General features: G+C 36.9%; 1 protein-coding gene across 1 annotated transcript in view; it reads left to right on the top strand.

Moving 5' to 3' along the window:
- Positions 1-882: 882 nt before the first annotated feature.
- Positions 883-20,535, top strand: part of LOC145775953 (uncharacterized) — a 46,286-nt gene continuing 26,633 nt past the window's right edge. Inside the window, exons 1-3 of the mRNA XM_082587363.1 lie at positions 883-991; positions 2,325-2,472; positions 7,728-7,769. Coding sequence (XP_082443489.1) covers positions 911-991; positions 2,325-2,472; positions 7,728-7,769 — 271 coding nt within the window. The 5' untranslated portion in view covers positions 883-910. The remainder of the gene's footprint in view (positions 992-2,324; positions 2,473-7,727; positions 7,770-20,535) is intronic.

Genomic DNA, 20,535 nt, shown 5'->3' on the forward strand with positions numbered 1-20,535 from the left:
CGGTCGCGGTGTTTTGCCACTCTCAATCTTGCACTTTCCACCAAAGTAGCCGATGTCTTGTAGGGCCGAAACGTCGGGACGAAAGATCCCAGGGACGAAACATCTCGCAAGCCTAGGGCCGAAACGTCGGGACGAAAGATCTCAGGGACGAAACATCTGGCAAGCGAATCAACTATGTCAGGGATGTCCAAACTTTTTCCTAAACGAGCCAAATTTGATAATACTGAAATGCCAGAGGGCCAACAATCTCTGATAATCTTATTGTAATTGATAAGAAAACTTAGAAACTCCTTGTTGGTGAATTACCGTACCGAATGTAGGTGACAATCTCTATGGTGAAAATCTCCAAGTTAAGAAATGTACAATTGCCAACATTACTCAGTGTTAAGTACAAACAAAAATAAAAGCTATCATATTTAATATATCGTTGTGAGAATGATTGATCATGCCCAATAATGTCTAACTATTGGCGAGTAGGTTTGGTGGCTGTGCAAATTAACAAAATGACTTTTGAAGCTTATTTTAACAATAGACTACAATGCACATTTGGACTTGGTTGCTACTTTTTTCTTTTGTTGATTCTTAACTTGTGTGTTTACTATTCAATGTTCTGCCAGTTTGTGCTAGCAATGAAAAATAAATTAAATTATGTTAATTACCAGCGATACTTTGACTGTGACGCATTTGGTTACATTCACCCTATTCATTGTTTTAGGTATTTTAAGTGGGCTGAACTTGTATAACTGAACTTGTAGAACTGAACTTGTACTGAACTTGTTGAACTTACTGAACTTGAACTGAACTTGTTCAACTGAACTTGTAGAACTGAACTTGCTGAACTTGTATAACTGAACTTGTACCGTACTTTAGTTTGGATGTATTAAGTTTGAAACTTAAGTGAAATGAGAACATGGAACAAACGACTGAACTAAGTGAAAGAGAACCAGCATATGAGGCTGGATCGTCATCTGTTGTTTCCAGCCATCCTCTTGTAAGTTTCATGTTTGTGCGATGGTACATTAGCAAGGTACTTCGTCACTTGGTGACTGCTAGGCTGTTCGATTAATCTTAAAATTTAAAGAATTAGAATTCGTTGTAAAGGTATTTTCTAATTGACGTTCTTTTGGGAAGCTGTGTTTCATTGAACCAAATTAAGTGAACTAACTTGTTATTATATGTGAATGAAACTTAAAGTGATGAATCAACTATGTCAGGGATGTCCAAACTTTTTCCTAAACGAGCCAAATTTGATAATACTGAAATGCCAGAGGGCCAACAATCTCTGATAATCTTATTGTATCGTGGGCCAAATTTGGCCTGCAAGCCGAACTGTGGACATTCCTAACCTATGGTATTCATATTGCATTGTAATGTCAAGCTTGGAAAGTACTATTAGTGACTGATCATCTGGTCAGTTAGTCAGATTATTACTTCAACAGCTGATAGTCCGCCTCTATCCTGTAGTGCAGTTGTTTAAGTGACCAACTTTGCAAACCAAAAATTGCAAGATTATGAAATGCTTGTCGTACATGCGAGATGTGCTCTAGTCTAAAGCAACGCATTTTAAAGATATACGGTACGGTATCTTTCTACGAATCAAGAAAATGAAGTATCTTCTGACAGGTGTCAAACCCACAACAATGCTTGATATGAACGACTCGGTTACATGTCTTGTAATGCAAAGAAATTTATTCTCACACGAGTCAGTTCAATCATATATAGCTAAAAATCGATTTCGATCAGCTAGAAGCTAGATCATCTACAGTTAAGCTGAGCTGGAAGCAAACAGCACAAAAAACAAATGATGAAAGTGCAATTTCTTTGCAAAAGTAAATTTGTATGCATCTTTCTACGAAGAGTCACCTAGTGGATTCAATATGTAGTTTGCAGACAATAACACTTCAACAAGCTGACAGCACCACTCTGTCATCTTGATGACCTGTCCTGCATCAGTGATTCAAAGCCTTATAAATATGCCACACTCAGGATTAACCTTTAAAGAGATTTTGTCTGGGGATAAGTCCCCCCCATTCAATTCGCATGAAACATAGTGAAAAAAAAAGCTAAAGAAACTTGAACTTAGTGGGTCGCGCATACGCTTCTCTTACGTACCATTGCTTTAGATAGAAGCTATGTTTGCATTCTTTGTAATAAATAACTATAGGCTATAGCCATTACTTCTCTGAAACATTTAATTTTTGGCTTAGTTAAACAGTACTGTGATTGATGTAGATCAGTCATGATTTAGGTCTAAAACTTTTAATTTGAAGTGGTCATGTAATATGTAGAGGTTACTGTGACATCTGTGATTGTTTTTGTTTTAGGAAGATGAACTTTGTGCAAAGCTACCGGGATTTTCAATTGGAAATATGGAAAACAGCATCGGTTTTGTTAAAACCTTGAATCAAACTATAAATAATAATTATGGACCTAAAGTTAGTGATGAGTCACAACATGAAAGCCTTTCTTTTGGTGAGTGTCATTTGGGTTGAATGATGCAGTAGGATGTGCCTAACTCATCACTCTAAGTGACGAATTAGGCAAACTTATGAATTGTGCAAACATGTCAAAAGTATAACGACTCGTACAGGACCCACAAAAATGTGACAACATCTATTTATATTTATTTGGTTATGCCAACCAGGGTCGGAATGGCCCGTTTTGGTGAGTCCAATTCGGTGAGTCCAATTCGGTGAGTCCGACCCCTTAACGGGGGATTTTTTCAATTTTTTTTTTAAATTATCGGGTACCGTAGCCTAATTATCATTGCCCTTTTAGGGTTAGGGGTTAAGGATTAGGGTTAGAGGTTAGGAACTCACCTAATCGGACTCACCGAATCGGACTCACCGAATAGTAGCAGACCCAACCAGGGTCGGAATGGCCCGTTTCGGCGAGTCCGATTCGGCGAGTCCGATTCGACTAGTCCGATTCGGCGAGTTCCCTATTCGGCGAGAGCCTTTTTCGGCGAGTGCCCTATTCGGCGAGTTTTTGAAATTTTTAAAAGGAAATTATCGGGTCCCGTAGCCTAATTACAATTGCCGTTTTTACATCGTTTTAACGTCGCTAAACGTTGAAATCGTGCAGAAAGGAATAAAAATAAAATGTTTGAACTATTAAATTAAAATTCGTCATGTCAGTTCAGTTGTTTTTATTTTTGACCATCATATCAAAAACAAAGAAAATGTTTGAACTATTAAATTAAAATTCGTCATGTCAGTTCAGTTGTTTTTATTTTTGACCATCATATCAAAAACAATACACGTCAACATAGCAAAGGTAAAAGCGACAAAACACGAGCGTTAAAACGTGCTTGAATTCGTCATGTCAGTTCAGTTATTTTTATTTTTGACCATCATATCAAAAACAATACACGTCAACATAGCAGAGGTAGAAGCGGCAAAACGCGAACGTTAAAACGTGCTTGAATTCGTCATGTCAGTTCAGTTGTTTTTATTTCTGATCATGATATCAAAAACAATTCACGTCAACATAGCAAAGGTGTAGAAAAAGGTAGAAGCGACAAAACGCGAACGTTAAAACGTGCTTGTGACCGAAGTAAGTTACTGAGTTGAAAGAAATTTGGCAAGGTTGCATCACCTTCAGAAAAATTTAAGATATAAAGGAAAAATAAAACGAAGAAAATGTTACAAAAAAAATAATGTTTATGTCTATAAGTTAGTACTTTTGAATAGTTAAAATTATAGGCGCCTAACTATTTTTTTGGCCGTGGGGGCGAAAGCGTGTTTTATCAGCAGCAAGGTAATTTCGGCGAAATGTCACGCAGATGGATGACGTAATTATGTCGTCACACTAGGATTGCTTTTATTGCCACACTCGGAGTTATCGCTACGTTCGACCTACCGTTAATTATTATAAACAAAGCTCGACCAAAACACATGCTATGCGTCTGCGTTGGCTAGCGGTTGATGGACTGCGACTCTTTAAGCTAAGCACAACATAAAGTTTAGCAACGAACTAGATTTATTAGCATGAAACAAGAGACGAAAAGGTTTACTAAAAGGTATACTGTAAATGGAATGAAAATACTAACTTGATCATATGCTTGAAAATATACCTGTTAAAAGCAAAATCATTCATGTTTACATCAATTCAACAGCACGTCACCTTTAATAAATTTAAAAGTTGCTGACATCCGTAAACAGCCCTTGAAAAATAGTGACAGAGAGACGTTTGATTAAGTTTTCGACTTGACATTGCTCCCTTTTCGCTACAATATCGCAACTTATGGCTGACCAGCTTTCAAGTTTCAATTCGCTGTAATACGCCCGTTTTCGTGTTGCAGATGAAACAAAAGATGCGCATATTCCCCGCCTTTGATCGGGTTTTATGGCAACGGTCTTGTGTGCGCCATGCAGTTTGCGCGAGTCCGTTGTTGTGTTGATTATGCCACTTGTGCGACTGTGGGCAGTGCGGTTTGTACCAGCCGTCCAGCCCTTGTTCCGTTGGTTAGTGGTAACCTCGGGCCGAGACTTCAAGTTCATTTTCACAGCAACCGATTCACTGCCGCGACAATTCTCTGCAGAGGTTTCGACTTTCGAAAGCGACAGCGAGGCTGTTTGCAAGCGCATTAAGTTAAACTCACGCTGCGTCAACGTAGCAAATTATGTTGTTTTTGAGTGCATTCAACACCTGATGACATTGAATCGACGCAAAATGGTAGATGTTTGCTATGTCACAAGCAGCAAAATCAGTCATTTTTACACTGATTCAACGTCCGCAGACGTTAAATCAACGTAAAAATGACAGCTTTTTTTGTCTGGGGTGAGATTGTAGCATCGCTACTCGTTCTAGTAATTATTTACTGCGAAGCTGTTGCGGTTTGCATTTAAAAATGTTTTTCTGCTGCCGATCGCTAGTTCACCTATTGTTTTATGTATCAATGCCGCATAAAAAGTTGTTCCCACGCGGAAATATGCGTGGGGGCCTGGCCCCCACGGCTTAGGCGCCTATGGTTAAAATGATTAGTTTGGATCAACAAATGTGTGACCTACACTCCTACAGCTTAGATTGAAAGGAAATTATCGGGTAGGCTACCGTAGCCTAGTTATCCCGACCAGCAAAAATTTGTTCCAAGAACCCAGTTAGCCTAACAGTTCATTTTTACATTGTAGTAACAGAATGAAAAGGCTAACCAAATGTGTGGCCTATCGTTTTAACGTCGCTAAACGTTGAAATCGTGTAGAAAAGGGTGCTTTTGTTGACTAGGATACGTTGAAACTGAGAAACATTCACAGAAGCACTACGATACGTTGCATTTTTAAGATAATGTATTCAGACGTTGAATCAATGTACAAATGAAATGTTATGCTAAATGGGTTCTTGGAACAAATCGTAGGGCTTCTGTGAATGTTTCTCAGTTTCAAAGTATCCTAGTCTGCAAAAGCTCCCTTTTCTACACGATTTCAACGTTTAGCGACGTTAACACGATAGGCCACACATTTGTTTAGCCTTTTCATTCTGTTACTACAATGTAAAAATGAACTGTGTTCTTGGAACAAATTTTGCTGGTCGGGATAACTAGGCTACGGTACCCGATAATTTCCTTTCAATCCAAGCTGTAGGCCACACATTTGTTGGTCCAAACTAATCATTTTAACTATTCAAAAGTACTAACTTATAAACATACTGTAAACATGATCTTTTTTTTTTTTTTTTGAAACATTTTCTTTGTTTTATTTTCCCTTCATATCTTAAATTTTTCTGAAAGTGTTGCAACCGTGCCAAATTTCTTTCAACTCAATAACTTACTTCGGTCACAAGCACGTTTTAACGTTCGCGTTTTGTCGCTTCTACCTTTTTCTACACCTTTGCTATGTTGACGTGTATTGTTTTTGATATCATGATCAGAAAGAAAAACAACTGAACTGACATGACGAATTCAAGCACGTTTTAACGTTCGCGTTTTGTCGCTTCTACCTTTGCTATGTTGACATGTATTGTTTTTGATATGATGGTCAAAAATAAAAACAACTGAACTGACATGACGAATTTTAATTTAATAGTTCAAACATTTTCTTTTTATTCCTTTCTGCACGATTTCAACGTTTAGCGACGTTAAAACGATGTAAAAACGGCAATTATAATTAAGCTACGGTACCCGATAATTTTCTTTCAAAAATTTCAAAAACTCGCCGAATAGGGCACTCGCCGAAAAGGGCTCTCGCCGAATAGGGAACTCGCCGAATCGGACTAGTCGAATCGGACTCGCCAAATCGGACTCGCCGAATAGTAGCAGACCCAACCAGGGTAGTGTACCCAAAAGGATTTTGATGTGTCCAAGTCGATAAAAAAGCATGACTCGTACCCTGGCTTCCTATAAAACGAAGAATAGCAGCAATTTTGCTTATGATCTCGTTTAGTGTTTGCAAAATTGCAGTGCAGGTTGCATGTGGTCCATATTGTCAAAGTTATTAGCATATTGAAAATGATGTGTTTTCTTTTTAATTTCATTTTATTCCGTTTCCATATAAAGATACATTTTGAACAGCCCTAGTCAAGTGATTCATTGAGATTGAGACAAAAAGTACTACTTGTCTACTTGTTTAGAACAAAGCCTTCAGGGCATAACTCCCGAGACCCCTTAGCTCAAAGAGATCTGCCCTTTAAGCTTATTGGTTGTCAATTTTGAAACCAAAATGAAATTCTTTGCTTGCTTTTGCATTAACAAATTTTACTTTTTAATTATCATCAGTGAAGTAAAAGACATCATTGAATTCCTCCAATTAGGCAGACTGAGATGGCTTGGTCACATTGAGCACAGCTCAAACTGGATCTCACAGGTCAGATGTGTCAACATCGCAGCACAGCAGGGTCAAGGTAGACCAAAACTCTCTTGGAAAGAACTTGTAAAACGTGACCTTGTAGCCCTGAACATGGACTCTGCCAACCCAATAAATCGCGAGGTTTGGAGGGGAAGACTTCGTTCTCGACAGACAGACAGGCCAGCCCACACCCTCGACATGAGGATTAATTCATGGCCTGTATAATCAAAATTGGTTGATGATGATGATGATGAATTATATAATTGAATAAAAGTAGATTTTATTGGTAGGCTATAGATTAAATCAAGCGGTGGAATAGTGCAGCAGATAAGGCGCTTGCTTTCGAATAATGCAATCCTGGTTTAACTCCCGACTGAATCTGGTTATTAAAAAAAAACACCGCTCACTTCTACCTAGGCCTAGGGTGTAATAACTTGGGTGGATGTAGTTGCTGAAGGAAAGACGGCAGAGAGAAAGGAACTGGCTACTCTGCTCTCGTTAGAACTGGCCACTCTACTCCTTTGTGCCGAAGGCTTAGTATATATAATGGGAACAAGTATGGGACTCACCTTTACCTTTCATAAATTAAATCGATTTATTAAATAAAATAAAATTTTAGTTGCTGTAATAACGAAATCTGTCTCATTTGCATTCACCTATAAAGCAAGAAAATTTAGCATAGTTCACAGAACAGTTAAGGCATTTTTTGAAAACAAATTATTGTATTAGAGTTTATTTTTGAATCATTTCCATGGGATGTGAACTGCAAAGCAACGCAACAAGAAAGTCGTTGAATTCCAAGTTTATGTTATCCTTTGTATTATTGTGATACGCCTCTTTGCAACAGCAAATAAATTCATACAAAACAAACAGCAGCTAAAAATTATTATCTGAAACTTTGATTATTTTGGAAAAACTGGATATTAAAATCAATATGTATTTTAGGTGAACTCACTAATTCTGAAGCCAGAACATCCTTGTTTGAAGGTAACGTCTGTTTAATTTTACCTAAAATTGTAGTGTAATATATATTTTGTAATGTTTTCATTGATTCAACGTTTCTGAATCGTCTGAAGTATGATATAAAAAAATAAACTTGTGAACAGGTTCGTTTCCTGGTTTAGTTGTTTTGATGGAAAGCTTTGTTTAAATCAGGGGTCACCAACTGGCTGCCCGCGGGCCGCATGCGGCCCGCCAGTCGCCACGCTGTTATGTGTGACCCGCGGAAGGTATCAGCGCACAAGTATTACCAAAAATACTTTTCTCGATGAGTTAAACAGCATGAAGGCAAAAAATACTTTCCGGGAAGCATATTTTCGCTTTGCATACGATTCCACCGACCGACCAATCCGATTGTAGTTCTAGGTGGGGGTCGTTTAAAGTTATTCCAATGCGATGTCCAGCCACACTGCCCCAGTGGTTGATTAAAACGTCTGTTTTCGAATTTCGAAAATGTCTGTGAGCATAGGGTTGCTTATTTTAAGTTTGTAAATGTCCTGTAAACACTAGTGTGCGTTTCACCGTTATTGGGTTTCACGAGCAGTGTTCCTTTATTCAAGTTTTTGTTGGCAAAATAGGTTGGTGTGCAAACTCAATTTATAATAAATTATTATATATAAATTTAAAGACTTTTTCTGGTATTATGAAAATATTTAGCTGAGTAGTGCAAAATGTTGTTAATGAACAATTCTTGCCATGCTGATAAGCACCGCAAGTGACAGTTGTCTAGTAATCAAGGAAAGACGATTTTATAGACTCTCACAAAAAGGATGAAAAACAAACTCATTGCTTTTTAGAGGGAACACTGTTCATGAGTTACAATAGAAACGTTTTTTCGGTGATTTCCACAAGCGTTTTTTCATAGCGCCTGGTTTCTTTTTCCCTATTTAATTATTGGAGCCTACGTTTAGCTGATATGTTTGCAGGTCACTATTGTTGCCTGTATTGCGATGTGTTAAACATTTCCTTGTTTACTGAAACTGTTAGTGGCAAGATAGCTTTTGTGAAGCGAAGTGACAACACCACTCTTGCTTGGCAATGAATATTCTGCTGAAACCGCTCGCCTCGCTATAAGTGCGTAAAACAAGTAGCCTCGTAGGCAATGTTTAAAGAAGTCTAAAGTGTTGTTAAAGGAGCTTGGCCTGGCAGTAGCGTTGTTCGACTAATTTTGTTGCTGCGGTATTCTAAGATAAATATTAACAACATGTAACGCTGGATACTGGGTACGAAATGCGTTCTTTTCTAGCATAAGAGTCGACCTACCTAAACTTTTATTAGTGCGGCCCGCCACAGCTCTCCTAAGTGCCAAAGCGGCCCGCATGCAAAAGAGGTTGGTGACCCCTGGTTTAAATGATTCATGATAGAATGATTTTTTATCTAGAGATTCATGTTTTACCATGTGTTGTTTTATGCGTCTATTCGTCTGTCAAGGGTTTCCACTGAATTTGACTTTTCTATATATGTTTGCTGTGTAAATATAGGGTACACAACATCCTGTCTCGGCCGACTTGTTGCAAGGAAATTTCCCCACTAGACTACTTGACGTGAATTCTACTTTATTCTTGTCTTGTTGAAATATTTCATGCAATGTCTAGCATTTTGTTGACCTTACTAATTCAATTAGCGCTGCTTTATCACAGCATGCCCATGGCTTGACTTGAACCTTGGATATATGTTAATCTATTTTAGAAAACAGCAACAAAGTAATCTTAAAACTCTAACTCCAATACCAGCTGATTGCTGATTTTTTTAATGTTGTATTATCGACAAAAAATATTTAATATTGATAAAAAATATAAATCACCTCCAAATATTTGACGTCCAAACAATTTCCGAGTTTTGTAGAAAAACTTTAAAAAAGTAGATTCATCATTGCTATCGAGCTTTGACTATAGAAACTAATCTATCAAATAATTTCATTGTGTTCTTTTTACTTCCAGGCTAGAAAGTGTAACATTAATTCGATGTAGAAAATACAAACGTCATTCATTAGGTTTGATCCAGGGATATCTAAAGAAGGGGATACGAAAGCTTTTGTTACGTCTGACAATAGAAGGGCTTTTGTTTATCGTAAATAATCTGTGTTTATTGTAAAATGACAATTGGCACCGATAGTAGTTTAATAAATCTTGTTATGATAACTTGCATTGCGCTATTAGCATCAGGCCTGGACATTCACAGCATGCTCATGGTTGCTTGTTAATTCAGCTACCCATATACTTGCTTTACATCTAGCCTACTGCTAAGGCTTTGTTTAAAAAAACAGCTGACTGGTAACTTTTTAACTGTCTTTGTATACAAGTATTCTTTAAATATGCTCTATGCAACGTTTACTAACTGTCTTTGGTAGCTGACTGTACCAGTTGCACTACAAAACTTTCTGCAATTTTGAAAAGAACTTCATGTTTCACACGCTACAAACTACCGCCCTGGTAGTGTCATGAGAATAAGGCAATCGCTGCGAGCCTTCATATCCCTTTCTCTAGATATCCCTGGTAGGGTGTACCAAAAAAACCTTACTTTCACTGATCTTGCTGTTGGCTGGCAAAAAGTTGTGTTTGGGGTCAAAACTAATGCTAATATAAAAAAATTTAAATTTCATTATTGTTTGACGCCTATTTTCTTTATGTTTCCATGGAAACAACCCAAATTTTAAAAAAATGGCGTAACTTGAAAACCATTATAGTTAGAAAGCTCTAATAAACACAAAAAGTTCCAGAACACCAATATTCCTATGAATGTTTAATACATTTTATGGGTCTAGGTAATGTAGTTTTTTAGATATTTCCTAAAATAGCGTTTTTGTAAAAAATCTAGTTAATTTACTCTAAAAATTATTTTATACAAATGTTTGCTATAGCTGGTTAAAGTGGCAATGTAACAATCACAAAATAGTCTGGCAATGTAAACAAAAAATTAAAGTACTTGACTAAAACCTTAAATTACCGGACACCGGTATAGATACAGTATATATATATCAGTTAACATGCAGTAAGCAATACTATTTTACTTCCTTTGACAATGCTCAAGACAAAAGTTGTACCAGTGGTCCGGTGCCTGAGTAGCCGTAATGCGATATGCAATGTTTTATGCATCATATCAATGGAAATCAATGTTGCTTGATTTGTAGTTTTACAAGTACAGTTTCATTCCTTTTTTAGTAACTCTTTCTGATGATGTAGCAACTGTGGCTTGTTTTTCTCTCAATCCTTTGATAATCTTTAAAATGTTTTGTTTCGCTGTAGAATTTCAGGTGAGTTTGTCATAAAATTCAGTAAGAAGACCCAATGCTCGTTCAGATGCATCATTGACAACTGAGATTGCTTTGATTATATATATTTCTTACCTTTAATTTAATAAAATACAGTAGATTTTTATGCCAAAACTTGGGATTAGCTGTTAAAAAACTTGTATCTAATTTGAGCAAATTGAACGAAGTCCATGAGTCTTTTCCTATACGGTTGTGGAGTTGATTTTGTTGTTGAAGAACTGGCATTTGCTGGATTCTGGTTTTTGGAAGTTTACTTGATTTAAATGCTCCATCATACTTTAAAAGTTCTCTAGCCATTTTCTGTTTTTGAGTGAAGGAAGCATGATCGCTGAATAGTGCAAAAATAACTAGGCGCTCAGAAAGGTACCACAAATGTTTATTAAACTTTGTCAAATATGCTGAAAGTTATTTCAATAAAAAGTGGAGGTATAGTTGCAAAATATTTTTGCATCTCTTTCATGTCATTCCTCAACTGACAATGTAGTGTTAAACCATTGATTGGAGAATCAAGAGAATTGGATGCAGTAAACCAGGGCTCTTATTATGATATAATATTAGAAAAACTGCCAAGTTTTTTAACAGCTAATCCCAAGTTTTGGCATAAAAATCTACTGTAATTATTAAATTAAAGGTAAGAAATATAATCAAAGCAATCCCAGTTGTCAATGATGCATCTGAACGAGCATTGGGTCTTCTTACTGAATTTTATGACAAACTCACCTGCAATTCTACAGCAAAACAAAACATATCAAAGATTATCAAAGGATTGAGAGAAAAACAAGCCACAGTTGCTACATAATCAGAAAGAGTTACTACAAAGAAATGAAACTGTACTTGTAAAAACTACAAATCAAGCAACATTGATTTCCATTGATATGATGCGTAAAACATTGCATATCGCATTACGGCTACACAGGTACCGGACCACTGGTACAACTTTTGTCTTGAGCATTGTCAAAGGAAATAAAATAGTATTGCTTATTATACTGCATAGTGCATATATAGTCATTCAGGGCAATTCGCATTTCTTTGATTTTCTGTCTAATTCGCAGTCACCCCTGTTAAAAGAAATAAACAAAACAATTTCACGATAATTTTTGCGCTGCTACCAAGATCAGTCCCTTCTGAGATAGATTAGGCATCACTTAGATATTGTCACACGTATTCGATCGCGATTCATTGAAGAATTTGAAAGGGGTCTAAATTAGAAAGATATATACTTTCGAGTAGTGAGAAGGAGCTTTAAACTTGCATCCAGAAGATTGTCGCAGTAAATCAAAATTTTAGATCAATTTGAGGTATGCTGGTGTAGGCTTTCTGCAAGTGCATGCAAAACGTTTTGTCTTGTTTTAAATGGTTTTCATGACAGCAAATGCGAATTGCCCCTCCTGTCTACAAATCCAGGGCAATTCGCATTTTAGAAGTTTTGACGTCATTATCGCTGCTGGAAGTCTGTGTCACCGTTACAGTTCCCAGATTGACATCCTTCTCGGAGTTTTTGTTTCTTTGAAGGGAGACTTAGTCACAGCTTGACATCTGTTACAAATAAAGACGCTGGCATGGAGTTAAAAGATTAAAAAAAAACGGGTCACCTCGATCAAAAATCGACCTGTGCAAACAGTTCATTGTTTAATTGTGTTACGTAAAACAGGGCTAGCATGAATTCTAGAAGATTTAAAAAATGTGTCACCTCAATTATAAATGGCCTGTGCATGCACTTAATTATTTCTTTTGTCGTCTAGTCGTGAGATATTCCTGGGCGATTATTTCTGTCACTTATTAGGCCGTTCTTGTCCTGGTTAGTTCCAATTGCACAATACAAAATTTCTAGTCTTTCCCCAAGATAATTAGGAACTTAATTCTCGACCTCTTTAATCCAATACGCTGGGAAAGAAAGGGACGGGTGTATAAATACTCTGAATGTGGAGAATTTATTTATTCTTTTGCATCCTCGTGGAAAGTAGTCATGGAAGTAGCTTTGGGCAGGTTCTCAGGTTTTCGTTATGATATATTTCGTATCTTTGAAGGCATCTAAACGACATCATTCGAACGACAGTTTATCGAACGACACAAGGCCGTAGCCAGACCGCAGAGCAAGGGGGGGGCTAACTTTTTTTAGGGGGGGGCGAAAAAATTTAAATGGGCAAAATGATAATAATTGTAGCTGTTGCTATTGAATGTTGGGATTTTGTCAGGGGGGCAACATTTTTTTCAGGGGGGGCGAGGCCCCCCTGGCCCCCGGCTGGCTACGGCCTGGAACAACAGTTAATCGAAAACCTAACCTCTAACCTAAAACCCAACCCCCTCCCTCTAACCCTACCCCTTAACCCCAACCCCTTAACCTCCAACCCCTTAACCTCCAACCCCTTAACCCCCAACCCCTTAACCCCCAACCCCTTAACCTCCAACCCCTTAACCTCCAACCCCTTAACCTCCAACCCCTTAACCTCCAACCCCTTATCCTCCAACCCCTTAACCTCCAACCCCTTAACCCCCAACCCCTTAACCCCCAACCCCTTAACCTCCAACCCCTTAACCTCCAACCCCTTAACCTCCAACCCCTTAACCCCCAACCCCTTAACCCTATTTCCTGTGGGGGGGGGTCGGTGGGGACTTGCTCCTTTTCAAAGCAATATCATTAAAGAACTACCCGATCCACAGCTTTAAAATTTCTTGACTTTTCCTAAAAATTATTCAAGTATTTATTCCGCTTTAAATGACGTTGCTATTGTCTATAGTTTTAGAGATATGGCATGATTTTCATAACATACTCTGATATTTTAGCTAGCTACTAGCTAGCCCTTTTGTTTTCAAATTATACGGATTAATAGGATTACTGAGCGCCGCCGTGCGTGGAACTGCGACGCAGATATCTCATGAGTTGGCTTTGTTGTAAAGCATTCAACCGTAATGAGTCCGCCTTTTGTTTGCAAACTCGAGTTTTGAGTTGCTTTGATTAATCTTTTAATTACATCTGAGTTGCTTTGAAAAGCTATATATAATCCGATAAGCTATACTGAAAAAATGTAATTTTACGTTGTTTTCTATGGCGAATACATTTTGTTTCTAACTTATAACAAGAAGCAGTAGGAAAATTCTTGCCAAAACTCTGTTTATCTCATAAAACAAACAGACTGATGTGGTAAGTTTCTTGATTTCTTGTCGGAAAGCAAGGAGTGCGTTCTTGACCCGCCAATAAACTTTTCCATGTACCTGTACACTTATATTCACATGAATGTTGTGAAAATGTTTTATGAAAACGAGAGATTGATGGATATTGAAAAGAACTTGACACAGACTATCTAAACTGCTTGGCTTTTGTGGAAAAACACGCGCAGCTAAATTATTGTGCTTTGACAAGCATTGTGCATATTGTATCATCACTGAATCTTTACCTAAATGGTAATTTTGCAGTTGCTTGAGAGATTACAAAATTATTTTTTTATACGAGGATTGAAAAGTTTTGATATATCTCAGCAGAAACACTATTAGGACCAACTCAATAATTTCAAACTTTTCATTCAAATGTTGGTCTTCAAAAGCTTATTTTCACAAAACGGTGTAGGCCTACATCTTTTTCTCCATAAATTTAGACGTTTGTGTCATTTGGAGCAAAGTTGTTTGTTGGGTTGAAAGAATCTGAAATCAATGCCTCGTTTGTGTAACGTATCGTAACGTAATCTATCAGTCAGCGCTTTTGTGCCTTTTTGTTTTCGAATACATTTCCGTGACAAAAGATTGGCTTTTGTAATAACGCCATCAACCATAGAGTTGTATTCTCTGACTGCATCTCAAACGCTATGCCATACTCAGCAATTTTTCTAAAGCATTGTTACACAAAATGCATATCTGACAAAAGAAGGGAAATATGTTGAATTGAATTATATTTTATACGGATCGTTTCCTTGTTCTTGAAAACAAGAAAGAACGATTTTTATCGTTTGGCATAAAAATATGTATATTGAGGTTCACCTTGGTTTGCATAATGAAAATCACCCCAAAGAATTGCTTGAAGTGATTTTTGCAGCTATTTGATCCTTCGCGATGATATCAATTATAGTTTCTATCAGATGAAACCTGTTCAAACTATTTTTTTAAAACTATGGTTCATTCAAGAATATAATAGCTTACTTCATTTTTGCGTTTTTACTTCGATTTTTTCACAAGCAAGACTTTACACAAAACAAGTTATTTGCAACGTGAGTTGATTGACCATAGTAGCCTAAATGGACCAAAATGCTGTGGCCAAAACTTGATTACTTTTTATCAAAATGTTTGCACATTGGAAACAGCAATCACTTTGTTTCAAATCAGCAAATCACTTTTTGTCATTGGTTCAACGTCTGCAGACGTCTAATCTAATATACGACAAAATTGGTTTTCTGGGTCTTCGGTTCCGAAAAACATCATTATGATGTATTGTGACGTGGTCTATCAGCCAGCAGTAGTTTATGCGTCTTTTGTTTTTGGATGTGTGTCAATTACAAAAGATGGTTTTTGCAGTAACGCCATCAACCGCAAGCTGCATCTAAAATGCTATTTCAAAATTTGAACAGAAAGAAATCTTCTAATGCGTAATAAATAACTTGACACAAAATGCATGTCCAACAAATCAGAAAAAAAATGTAGAAAACGTTATTTTGCAAATCTAGTTAACAACATGAAAAAAAACACTTCAATCATATTGACACAAACGTGCATTTTTAAAATATCAATAACCTTCAATTTTGCCCAAGGAAAAAGTCAACACTTTAGTGATTTTTTGTTTTTTTACGACAATAGCACTCGGCCTGAAAAATAATTTGTTTCTATTTTTCGTATCGTTATGCCACGACTTTGAGTTTGTCACGCAGAACGGGAGTTCCATTTGGCAAACGACCTGTTCTATAGCCTACCAACACGATTTGACTAAACGATTATTATCACTACATTTTGCCACAACTGTTTGCAAAATTGTTTCATTCAAAGTGATCATTGTAAGTATTGAAACATTTCACTTTGGAATGCATCGTGACATAGTTTATCAGTAAGGAGTTTTAGACGCTCTTTGTTTTTGGAGTGCATGATGGCCTAAAATGGAACAAGCTCCTATCGAAGCAAGTCACTACCTTTGGATAGGTTGTTGTTCAAATACCACGTGACACCACAGGCTACCTTACTTTTCTGTATTCAACCGCTACCCAGACAGCAAATCAGACACTTTTTACATCGATTCAACGTCTTTAGACGTTGAAATAATGTTAAAAACGAATAAATAGCTTCCTGAGATGTGCTGTGAAATACAAAGTGTTTCTTGATCAATTGATCATGCATAACCAAATTCGACAGTGTGAATGTGAAAAAAAATTTGCTTGATTTAGTTCCAATATCAAGTAATGACAGTACGTTTGAAAAAGTGTAGACTATAAACATGTGACTCAAAAAGAACTTGAAATAGTTTTTTTGTGGTGATTTTGTCTCATTCTCTGCAAATGTTGAAACAAAGCAAATTTTTTTTTACAATGCCTCCGGCAAAACAACAAGCAAATGCGAGTCGGACGCCAATTACGATTTCATTGAAGCGTGGACGACGTCTCCGCGTAAGAGATTAAAATCTACACAATGGAATTAACCCGTCACACTCAATTATAAATTAATTACGAAGCAATTTCTCAAGTCAAATAAAAAAAATATGACCAACCATCAAATTATTTGATTTTTCAAGTTGCGCTGTTGAACAAATTGCAAAAGAGTTTCGATGTTATGTTGTCAGATAAATTATCTGCACCATGTGAAAATTTGATTGATCTATCTTGCGTAGTTTTTGAGTTACACGAGCTCAAAGTGATAGTGTCGAACCGACCCCCCCGTCCGCAAGTCAACTGGCCAAAATACGTCACAGGATAAAGGGTTAACCTCCAACCCCTTAACCTCCAACCCCTTAACTCCCTACCCTTAACCCTCACCCCCAACCCCTAACCACTACCCCTTAACCCCCAACCCCTAATTCTAACCCTCACCCCAAAAAACAACTTTTTAAAACTCCCCAACAAATCACGTGTTCCTGGTGAGCAATTTCATGTCATGTGATCTAACAACTCTTGGAAATTGGAATAATTTGCTCGCTTCAATTGACAGTTTGCCACGGATATGGAAGTGATGGGTTTGATATGCGAATTAGTTTGCGATTTAGCAGTGGTAACTGCGAAATTTACAATTCGCACTGCGAATTGGTATGATATTAGTGGAATTCGCAGTTGCCACGTTTAATTAGGCTACACCTGAAACATAATCTGAGCGTAAACAACGTTTGCATGTTGTTTTACCTATAGAATGTTGGCATTTGTAGAAGCAAACCATGCGCTGATATTGCGCACAGATTTCCGATAATTAGAAAGTTTGTGAATTACCGCTGCGAATTGGCCTGTTTCACTATATATGATATACTCAGGGATATCTAAAGAAGGGGATACGAAGGCTCAGAGCGATTGCTGATTCTCATGACACTAGAAGGGCGGTAGTTGGTACCGCATTAAACATGCGGTTCTTTTTAAAATTGCAGAAAGTTTTGTAGTGCAGCTGGTACACTCAGCTACACTAGACAGTTAGCAATTGTTATGTAGAACATATTTAAAGAATACTTGTTTGAAAAGACAGTTGAAAGGTTACCAGTTAGCTGTTTTTTTTTGACAAAACCTTTACAGTTGGCTAGGTGTAAAGCAAGTATACGGGTAGTTGAATTAACAAGTGATTATGAGCATTCATTGAATATCCTTACCTGGTTGTAATAGTGCAATGCAGGTTGTCATAACAAAGTTTATTAAATTACTGTATGTGCCAATGGCCATTTTACCATAAACAGAGATTATTTAAGATAAATGCACAAATGCTTGCAGTTAGCATGCTTCCTTGATTACTTTTGCACTCCTTTTGTCACGTGTACTCCACGAGGCAGTACTCTGTTTTATTCGTATCATTTCATTCTGGCAGGCTAGCGAACAACAGCTTCTTTTGTTCTAGTTCTAGTGTTGAGTTTAACAATCTTACGTTGTGTATTTTGTTGCAGAAATTGCGATTCGATCATTTTTCTTTCGTTAAAACATTTAAGAAAAATAACCGTCTTTGTTCATGATTGAATCGCAATTTCTTGATTACAAATAAAAATTGACCAGTTTTGCGATTCGATAGACTATTGTGTGATTGTTACATTGCCACTTTAGCCTGCTATAGCAAATATTTGTATAAAATAATTTTTAGAGTAAATTAACTAGATTTTTTACAAAAACGCTATTTTAGAAAATATCTAAAAAACTACATTACCTAGACCCATAAAATGTATTAAACATTCATAGGAATATTGGTGTTCTGGAACTTATGGTGTTTATTAGAGCTTTCTAACTATATATAGTGGTTTTCAAGTTACGCCATTTTTTTTAAATTTGGGTTGTTTCCATGGAAACGTAAAGAAAATAGGCGTGAAACAACAATGAAATTTAAAATTTTTTATATTAGCATTAGTTTTGACCCCAAACACAACTTTTTGCCAGCCAAAAGCAAGATCAGTGAAAGTAAGGTTTTTTTGGTACACCCTAATCCCTGGTTTGACCTATGTGAGTTATTCCCATAAGAATAGGCATCTCAGATATTTTAAGACTTTATAGAATGTTATTTTCTTGAAGAATTCTTGTACAAACATGACAACGTAGAATTTCAACGTAAAGAAATAAAGTAGAATTTGCATCAAGTCTTTTAGCAGTGAGATGTCCGTGCCGCAGGTCGGCTGCGCTCGGTTGTCCTGCGACAGGTCAGTTGTAATGAAATGTCCTGTTTCCGTAGATTTACTAGGAAATTTTTTTAAATACGTTTTGTCAACAAATTTACTCCTTTCATTGTTGAGGACAAATTCGATGAGTCCCACAAATTCAGTTGTCTGTCCTACACCACTGACATTCTTGTATGAATATTTGTTTTATTTGTAAAAATTATTGTGTTTAGATGAAGAGTTTTTTGTTTGTTTGAAATTTATTTTGTTCAATCAAAGATTATTGTATTGGTCATAATTTTTTTTTAAATATTCATAAAAAATAAAAAAAAAATTTGTAGAGTTTTGCGAAAGGTTCAGACCATATGCAACTTTCATAAAGATTTTTAGTATGCAAGCTAGCCAGACTTGATTGTTCCCTGACATTTTTGCATTAGAGTAGAAGAGAATGCTTAATGTATTTGTAATCACATTTTATAACTTGCTTTTGTCTTGAGGGAAAATATTACAACTGAGAACCACAGGGCGTTGGTTCGACACCACCTCACCATCTTGTGTATGTGGCTCAGATTTTCAACCTGCTTACCACATTGTCTACCTATGTCCTGTTTACCGACCCCAGGATAGATATGTGGACCTCACAACGCTCGATGAATCACACAATCCATTGGCTGCTGTGCCTGGATATAACAATTATCGTGACCTGCGGCAGCCTCAACCACAAGAAGAAGACTGCTGAAGCAGCTCACCAGCACTTCATTTTCATTTGCTTTATAGTTTAAACGCTTTGTTTTTCTTTCCTTCACCGTTTTTGCACTTTTTTATATCCAAGTTTTCCGCCAGTAGTCCGCTTCTTTTTTAACCACGTGTTTGCAATGCAAAGTTTCTTTACATCACAAAAATTAAATTAATATTCTTCTTTTCAGGTTTCTTTCCCAAATTCATCCCCCATGAATACCTTCGAACCCATCTCCTCATCTTTCAACATGTCCATTGAAATCTTTTCACTCCAGCACCATCTCGTTTGAACATTATAGATGATGTTCCTCTGCGAAATCGTCATAGAACTTCTCACTTTCTAAATAGTTTCTTCCACTTTGAAATATATGTATGAAATGTATACATCCTCTTCAAAAGTGCTGTTCTTATCACTCTGTCACTTCTCCTGCGAACTTCAACATCTTTCTCACGTAGCTTCTCTTTCACCATGAAATCAACATCACCAGTCCCTGCACTATTTCCTGACCACCATAACTTGTATCTCGTCCTTGGACACCTAAAAATCGCGATGATTGTCCCCTCCAGGTCTCCATTTTACTTCTTCGAGGCAACATACATCTTCCCTCCTTTTTCTTAGTTCCTCCATGGCCACCTAAAGATACGGCCTGATTTGTCACATTTTGCAGAAATTTCCGGGTTTTTCTAACTTAGGGCGAACGTTTAAATAAATTTTTCTAAAAATTAGATTTTTACGCTTTCTTTATTCTTTTCCCCAGATGACACAAGAGGTTTTAACATTCTCACATGTTGAAAAACAAAGAAAATTTGATTTCGAAGATTTTAGTCAGACTGTTAATTTTCAATAACAGTCTGATTTTGCGTTTTTCAACTTACTTTTTCTCATTTGCTACTGCTTCCCCAAGGCAACAAAAAAGTTTTATGTCATTAGGAAACCGCAAAAAGTAAAAACATCTCAAAAAATGTCAGTCAAGCACTAGCAGTAGCTGTAATCAAAATCTACA

This window comes from Aplidium turbinatum, chromosome 8, assembly GCF_918807975.1.
Source record: "Aplidium turbinatum chromosome 8, kaAplTurb1.1, whole genome shotgun sequence".
In the NCBI taxonomy this organism is placed as follows: Eukaryota; Metazoa; Chordata; class Ascidiacea; order Aplousobranchia; family Polyclinidae; genus Aplidium; species Aplidium turbinatum.